This window comes from Glycine max, chromosome 6 (assembly GCF_000004515.6).
Source record: "Glycine max cultivar Williams 82 chromosome 6, Glycine_max_v4.0, whole genome shotgun sequence".
Classification (NCBI taxonomy): Eukaryota; Viridiplantae; Streptophyta; class Magnoliopsida; order Fabales; family Fabaceae; genus Glycine; species Glycine max.
In genome coordinates, this window is record NC_038242.2 from 39,051,482 (window position 1) to 39,060,545 (window position 9,064).

The 9,064-nt window shown below is 34.5% G+C and overlaps 1 protein-coding gene across 1 annotated transcript; it reads right to left on the bottom strand.

The window, feature by feature from the left end:
* Nucleotides 1-684: 684 nt before the first annotated feature.
* Nucleotides 685-7,605, bottom strand: LOC100793434 (dynamin-related protein 5A). The gene is made up of 8 exons (XM_003527194.5): nt 7,146-7,605; nt 5,330-5,521; nt 5,031-5,237; nt 4,062-4,490; nt 3,423-3,650; nt 3,130-3,325; nt 2,061-2,685; nt 685-1,220 (listed from the first exon to the last, which is right to left on the bottom strand). The coding sequence occupies exons 1-8, from the start codon at nt 7,467-7,469 to the stop codon at nt 1,034-1,036; spliced, it is 2,388 nt and encodes a 795-aa protein (XP_003527242.1). The 5' UTR covers nt 7,470-7,605; the 3' UTR covers nt 685-1,033.
* Between the last annotated feature and the right edge of the window lie 1,459 nt (nt 7,606-9,064).

Consider the following 9,064-nt stretch of genomic DNA (forward strand, 5'->3'; position numbering starts at 1 on the left):
AAAATAGATTGAGTATCGTTGTCAATAATTGAAGGATGATTCACAACTTACAAAGACTTTTATAATTAATAAGAACCACAAAAAGGGATTTGGTTTTGAAGTAATTTTTTATATAGATAAACTAGTACATCTACTCGTACGATGTACGGGACAAATTATGTGGGGGAGAGTAGTATTTTTATTATTTAAAAAATAAATTTAAAATTTAAAAAATATATAACATTACAATATAAATTTATTTTAGTTTTTCGTGGTTCAACAGTCTTTAACTGCACTTACTATCTCGATTTTCACTTATTTTTCCTAATCTCCTCTTCACCAAATTTGTATCTTAACAATACCAATGATTTATTTGAAGTAAAGAGAAAATTAAAAAATATAAACAAAAGAAAATTCAGAATAAAAATATAATTTTATATAGGCTATAGATTTTTGGTCTTTTATTTATACTTTTTGTTTCAATTTCATTCCTTAAATTTAAAAAGTTTCACTTTAATCCCAAATATTATATTTGTTACATCAAATTGATCATTTAATTAGTTTTTTATTTTAATAACATAATTTTTGGCTGATATATGACATCTCTCAAAGTTTATCACATATTAACAAGTTGAAGTGTGATAAATTAAGTGAAGAACCAACTTGTTTTAAGAGAAACACTTTAAACTTAATGGGACCAAATCAAAACCAAAAAATATAGATAAGAAAACCTAAATTATAATCTTTTTCCTCTTACAAGTACTATTGAAGAAATTTATTCAAATACAATTAAATCAAAATCTCACACGGTTACATAAATGCTTCCACAAGCTGGCAAAGAGTGGCTTTGCCCAAGTTCCATTCATTAAATGGGAGTAATACCGAATTAGAGGGGCTCCACAGCACTTGGCATACAATAAAATGCAGGTACAGGGTGGTTTCTCACATTGGTATTATGTCACTGGCTACTTGGTTAAGTAAGAACTGAGGCACACTAATTCACTGGCATGCCAAAAAATCTTGGCTCCTTGGAAAGCTAGTAATAACTCTCTGATCATAGAGCCCGAGCAACATTTTTAAACTCATTCAAGCAAGACTGAAGTATCTTCTGACGCTTCGCAAGAGACTCTCGTTCACTTTCTAGCACATCTATTGCACCAGGAGCAACAAACATGTCCATGAATTTCTCATCTTTCACGGCAAATAAATCTAAGCCAAGAGCCACCAATAGTCGATCTCGGCTGCACAAAGTAAGCAGAGAACAAAGGTGGTGTTATTGTTCCATATAAAGAAGAATAAAGCTCCATATACAGATTTATAATGCAATCTAATAGCATGCACAAGAGTACGTTAACTTAAATATCATTAATGCTGTTAATTCAGGTTATGGTCTGATAAAGGGTACAAGTTTAAGGAAAAGATAATTCAAAATTAAGAAACATGAAATACCAGCAACCGTATTATTTATTAGGAAGTTATTGAGTAACAACCTAACTTTTGTAAATCAAATTAAGGTCCTAGCTGAAAAAATTCTTCGTGAGCACTTGTAATAAAAGACAATAAGATCGAAGGTTAAATCAATAGAATTTTTTTTACAAAAGTTAAAATCATCAGCTTAAACACTTAACTTTTACAGAAACTCATCGAATTTTTGCAAAATTTAAGATGCATAAGTTGATTTTTAACTTATGGGAAAAATGCAATTCATTTTATCTTTCTTTTTTTTCTTTCTATAAGTACTTACAACGAAGTTTACCCAAACTGAGCCTAAATCAACTAGAAAAGGAGAATAAATTCAACTGTAAGGTTATTATGAGTGACAAATGGCATGATGCTTCTGAATGAAAAAAATGACACAAGGCATCTTGAATTTGGACAAAGGTATTAATTGGAATATCACTAAATTGATAACATTCTACAGAAAGGTACTTGTTGGAGTATTTCTGAAGTGATAAGTGATAACATGTTACCTATCATGGTATAGCTTATAGCTTAAACTGAAATGAAAACCAGTTTAAGTGCCGCATTTGGGTATGCAAAATTACAGGCATAAATTAATTTCAAACAAGGCCGAAACTTACCAAGGGGTTAGGAATCCAGAATTTAATGTTGATGTCACGCCTCTCTCAACAAGAACTCCACGAATACGTGCAAAATGCTGGGCAGCTGATACACAGATATCTGAGTAAGGTGAACCTGATCTCTCCCCACTTCCAAATAAAATGACACCATTTTGCAGTCTTGCATTGTCAGAATTTTTGCTATTCCCTACTATTCTGGACGCTCTCTTTCTTGGTCCCATGTCATTGCAAATTCCAAGCTCCTTTTTAACCACCCCATATGCTGCATCACCTGGCTGATCTGGAGATGGGGTCTCAGGGATAGTTATGTGGCTTTCTCTCAAAACATCTCTGGTTTCTGCTGCTTTACCTGGTGTAGTTTCTTGTGCATTTTTTTCTGGAGGTATATTTTCCTGATCCCTCCTTGCATCATGGGAAGCTGAACTAGTATCACTCAACTCAAGGACTTTGCTATAAGAGTCATTAAAGTAGCAGACCTGTGAGTATGGACAAGTAACTGAATCAAGGTGGTGCCTAACAAGTTGCTTGCACTTCTTAGCAAGATCCCCTATGAAGCGATTGTAAGCACACCTTAAAGCAGCATGGAAACCTACATAGCCATCCATGTCTTCTCCTTTAATACCACCTTCAAGGAAAATAAGCACCAGTCAGCTTTTCTAATCAGTAATTTAACAAGATCACACCACTCATCCCAATCAGGATCTTATAGAGAATTTTATTCTTTATCTGAAAATAGACAATATATAGTTAGAATCTAATGATAACTGAAGAAAATGAAGAAAATTCCAGGAAATTGACATAAAATGAAATGAAATAGCATATAAAAAGCTAAAATAATAACAACTTATATTGTTGTACATTTCAGTTCTGGAAGGACAATAAAATATTCCATCATAAATAATATTATTGTTTCAACTTCCAATGGCACTTTGAAAGATCTTTAAGCTGAAGAAATCAGACCCACGCAAGGGAATGACATGATGCCTGAGTTGGAACAGAGAAGGAAACAACTATTTGAGAAATTTGTAAGTGAAGACAAAGAACCTAGAAACTAAGGAGCTTCTCTTACATTCTGAATCATGACTGCGGTTTCTTTCTAGAGCCAAATCAAATAAACTTCCCAAGACAAAAGCAAGCCGGTCACAAGCAGTGTCAAGAAGAGGAGCAAGCCATGATTTAGCAGCAGCTCGTGCAATCTCTGCAGCAGCCTCTGTTATTCCTCTCCCCCCACCTCGACCAGTGTGAGCAAGTAATATATTTGCAACCTGATAAATAGATACTCAAGAATTTGAATTTGAAACTTGATTACTTGAACGAAAAAGATAAAATGTTCCTTGCATGAGTTTATGAAAAGTAAATCACCTTCTCCCTTGACACTGAGGGGCATTCTATGGAATATGCAGCACAGCGAAACTCATGCAACACCCTCTCAAATGCAGCACCTCCATAAAGACGAAGAGTAGCATTGGGGGGATTTACATCAGCAGTAATACCAGGCCAAACCCCAATACCACTTCGTGACCTCTCTTCTACAGTTGTTTTCCCCCACAGCTCAGGGGAAGGATCCGCTGCACCATCAATCAATGCACCCTAGACAAAGTGCAAAAGAAATTGTCATTAACTTGAAATGAATGGTCATAATCTTTGACACCATTTGATAAAAGATTTTTAAAATTGCAGCTCCTTTGTGCAGGTGAACAGCAAAGAAGCTTAGGATACATCATACATGATTACACAAGAATAGTTTACTTTAAACCAAGGTGTCCAAAGAGAAAGGTGTAATTATATATGATATGGATACATTATCAATCAGAAGAAAATGTTAATAACATTTAAGAAATTTGTAAAATAAACTTGGCCATCAATGAAGAAAAAGTTTTAATAGATGAGTGCTATGATGCTATCACAAAAAAAAGGTTTTATACCCCAACTGTTGATAACTTGATATAGTTCATCAGCTCATGTCTAGGTAAATATATGTTTGACATAATGATTACCCACCACGTGATTGCTGATAGAAGCTGCTTGCAGCATTGCAAACTTCCTGAGATGGGAAACATCTGAATTGGCCTGTATTTTTGAATCCATTCTAGCAAGTTCAGAAGTCAATTCATTGCATCGTTGCTCGAGTAAAGCAAGGGTTGCTGGGGTGGCTTCTTTGTATTTCTTCTGAAGCTCAGACTCCAAATAATCTCTCAAACGGCCAAAGCCAATAGAGGACTTGAACTTTTCTTCATTGAAACCTCCCTTGACACCCTCACGGAGATGATGAAGAACCTCTGAGTCCACCTGAGAAATCTGCCTGCGGAACTCATCATTTGAAACATTCCCCTTGTCCTTTGGCAGGGCCACAAAAAAGGGGTGTGTGTTATCTCCAAGGTAACCACTTGCACTCAAATAGCGATCCACTTCCCACCGGTCACTAAATTCCTGCAAGCATTGGATATCTGATCATTAAAACCAGTTTCTAAAACACATTGTACTCTGTCCCATTATATACTTCAAATTGTAAAGTGATGTGGCTGCAAACTCTAGTTGGCTGCCATCACAACAACCAAATCAAGCGTCTGTGACTGCAGACTGCATTGACCACAATGCAACCACAACCGCAATCGCAATTTAAAACTGAGCTTATGCAGCCTAATGGCAACATCAAGAACCACAAGACATACAATGATTGTTTTCACAAGACATACAATGCTTCATATATTGGTGGCATACAATAGTTTTTTTCCTTTCCTGTCATAACTTAATGACTAGTGTGATTCAGTAAGCCCCCAACCAAAGAAATACAACAATAAAAGTCTTATACCACTAAGTGAGGTCAGTTACATGGATTGCATGATGTCATTAGGCTCAGTTAAAGACCAAATTCTCAAGAACTTACCATGAGATATCTCTTAAGCAATAAGCCAACTAAAGAAATATATTATCAAATTTACTGTTGGAATGAAAATGCACTGTTCATACCTTGAGACGGTTATCAAATTTGGAGACAACAATCACTGTCCGTCTAAATGCTGGGTCAATTTCGCGAATGGAATCCAACCACAATGAGGAACACCACTCAACACTACTTTGCTGAAGGAACAAAAGTATGCGGTGAGGAGGACTAGCCAAGGACTTCACCATAGAAAGGATTTCATCCGGCGTGTTTTCTGGTTCACCCTTCTTTGCCTGCAGTACCAAATGAGTTTCCATGAATACAATCCAGCAAGCACAAATGCCAAACCAACACTTATCACTTGTCATAAATTACAAACTCTCACCTTAAGAACAAACCCAGGTGTGTCAATAATAGTAAGGTTAGGACAATGTGCATACTCAGCTCTCATTACAATTGGCTTAGGAGAAACTGCTGTCTTGGTTTTCTTCAAAAGTGCCTCAGTTCGGGACTTTATAATGTCTGCAATGGCAGATGCCAAAACCACAGGACTTCCATACTCTTCTGAATCCTCCTCCTGTGTTTCCAATGCTCAATAATGAAACACATTGGCATACCAAAAATAATAACAATAATAATATTAAAAATAATAATAATAATTGTAAATTTAAAACCAATGCTGTCAAAGCCAAACCACATCTAAGTGATCTAACCATGAATCAAACACCTGACCAGTTTTAGTTTAATCTCACAAGTTATACCCTTTCAAGCAGTTAGAACTTAAAACCATTTAAAATGCCAAAATAAATTTTATACGTGCAACTATAAATTTGATACTGCAACACTTGAATTGTTTTTACAATGTTATGTTAAACCTTAACCTACAGTTTTACCAGATCAATGTTTTGTTCGGTTTTAACAGCATTGTTTATTGTTTACAACTTTAAGCTAGCTTAGCCTACATATAAAACAAAATAGCACAATCCATTTTAGATTTTTTCTTCTTAGTTTTACGCTTCTAATGAAATTAAAATCTTATCACTTCTTAATCTCATGGTCTGATTTCCTTTTAAAATACAGCACACATAGAACAAAACTCGTGATACATTTCATTCTATTTTGTTTACCAAAATCTACCTTAGGTAGTGTTTGCACTCAAATAGATTGAAATGTTTTTTTTTTTTTAAATCAGCAAAAGATAATATTTATAAAACAGGTATCAGTAGTACCAAATACATTGAAATGTAACATTCCGTGTTGTTCTTTTCTCCATTTCTCCTTAGTTTTTTTACTAGATTGACTGATAGTTGTTAAAAGTTAGGAATCAAATTGAGCCATTGGATTAATAGAAAGAGATAGAATAAAATGGAAGGGCTTAAAATATAATTAAATAGAGTCTCCAATACTTTGTTTGGATATGTTACGATAGAATGAAAATAATTTCCATTGCATGCCATCCTCATTTAACAACAAAAATCTTTGCTCACTAGTGAGGTCAACTACGTGGATGCCATTTTACTTGATACCATGAGACCCCTCTCTTCACAACTCCTTCCAATGTTTTTCTCGAACTCCTTCTCCCACTTTTCTCAGGACTAAAAACTATGCAATCTAACATCCTTACTAGTGCTTCTAATGGCTTTCTTTTCACATATCCAAACCAACTTAACCGATTTTTTATCATCTTTTCCTCCTTCGAACATCAGTACTACACCAGTACATCTTAAACAATGGAACATAACATCATTATATCTCATTCCTCTTCATTCCACCCTCTTCCACCGATCCAAACATGCTGTCAAGGATTGGAATTCTCAATTCGAGGCACTAAAATTTCTTTTCCATAACTTCAGAAACCAAATTCACAATAGTTATAATTTCAAGAACTAAGAGTGTGTTTGGATACGCGTTACAGTTTCCAAAGCAATAATGTCAAAGAACCTAAGTCGTAGCTTTCGCCTTCTCGTTGGTTTACGTTGGATTCAACCACTTTCCAAACACTCTAAATTTGTCGTATTACTCCCAACGCCACACACCCTTATAACTTATGCACCATTCACTACTTTCTAACCCCAAGCATGAAAGAGATACTCAAATTCCCAAACCTAACCAAACTAAACAATGTCTATGCCAACAAACATAGATTATTGAAAGAATAACCGCTCAGCAAAATTCAATTCAAGAGAGTGAAAATGTGGGACCTGGAAGCGGCATCGCGGTTCGAGAGCGGAAGCATCGTGGACCATTTGCAATATGAGGGGTCTGCGAGTGCCCATCTCGACCTCACGGACGTTGAAACGGAACCCGAGGAGCGCTTCGAGGAGGGAGCTCTTCCCGTCGGACTGGCCCCCGACCGCCACGATCTCCGGGATCGGCAGCGTCTCGCCGAAGGCCACGGCGGCGCCCTGGAGCCGGTTGTAGGCCTCGAACCGGGAAGTCGAATCCACGTGGCTCCTCCTGCGCTTCGACGGGGTTTTCGACGGAGTGGGAGCGTCGGCGCCGGCGACGGTGGAGGAGGACGACATGGTGGTGGTGGTGGTGGTGATGGAAAGGGAAAGAGGGAGGGAGAAACCAAAAGTTTGAATTTGAATTTTGGGGTTTAACGTTAGATTTGCTTAAATGGGCTTTAGCTTTGGGTTAGAATGCCAGACCCAAAAGGAACGGGCACCGTTTGATAGATCTGAGTGCACTTTTTTAGGTAAATACTAATAAATGGTAAATACTAGAGTAGATGTTAAGGAATATAGCTAGGTTGGTTGAGAATAACACGTAAGTCATTGTAAATTTCTTGATATTATCTTTAGTTTTCAGGGATAAATAAAATACTGGAGTAGTTTTTATACAATGCAAATGATTTTTTTTTGTATGTCAAGCATAGATTATAGTAATTGGTCAAATTATAATTTATATCTTATTTGTATTTTTTTTTCAAATGCTCAAAAATTATTTTTATAAATAAAATATTTTTGATGGAGTAATTTTGTTAGTTATTTTATATTCTTATAAATATTTAATTATTTAATTTGACTGTCTTTAATAGATTAAAATATATGTTTCATATTTCTGTTGTAAATTATGATTTTTAATTGAATTGTTTTTATGATATTTCAGATGTAAAATATATGTTTTTATGAAGTTATAGTCTGGTGTAACTTGTTTTTTTAAAGATGTAACTGTTCTTGGAAATTAAAATAAATGTTGTAATGATTTATAATAGTTGAGGATAAAAATTGAGGATAAAAATGGTCAAAAGAAAGATTATACAAAATGAAATTATTCCTTTTATAATAGTTATAGAATAGATGTACATGTTTTATTTTCTTTCAAAAATATTAAGCCAAAAAAATCCAATTGATTGCGTAAAATCTCTTATTTTATATCACATAGGAAGCAAAAAAAAATAATATATTTTACAGTTTTCATCTAGAAAACAAACATGTATCTCATGTTCTAATGAATAGGAAAGATATCTATGCATAATAATTAAAATAATTTTTTCATATGAAACAACAATTAAGAACAAACCATGTTAAGCACAATAAAATTCTCACACAAAGATCATCACACTAGTAAGAAAAGGCATTTACTAAAACATCTTATACTTAGGCATTAAGCATCCAAGCAAGAACCGAGAGGTTGAAAGCAATTGTACATTTTTCACACATAAGAAAATAAACTTGTTTCACCTAAGGCATGCATACAACCAAAGAAGTTCAAGAGCAACTATTCTTGATCTCAATTTTTTGCTTACCAATAAGAAGTTAAAAGCAACATTCAATCTTTCACAAAGTCGTTTTCAATTTAACATAGATATGAGAAAATGTAAAGTTCAGAATATTTTTAAAAGTAAGAGATAAAATGCACCAAAATGATTTGTTAGGGATAAAATTTGTCAAAAAGTAAAAAATTGAGGGTAAAAATACAAATAAACCTTATATTTCTAAAAACTAATTAATTTTTTTTCTATTTCAACTTTGTTACCAATATGGTTTAGATAATTACATTTTGACGCAACTAATATCATTGGAGGGATCTTATATATATATATGAGTTTAATATATTAAAAAAAATTACATTATTAACCAATTATCTCGTGAACAGTAATAGGTACGAGGACTTG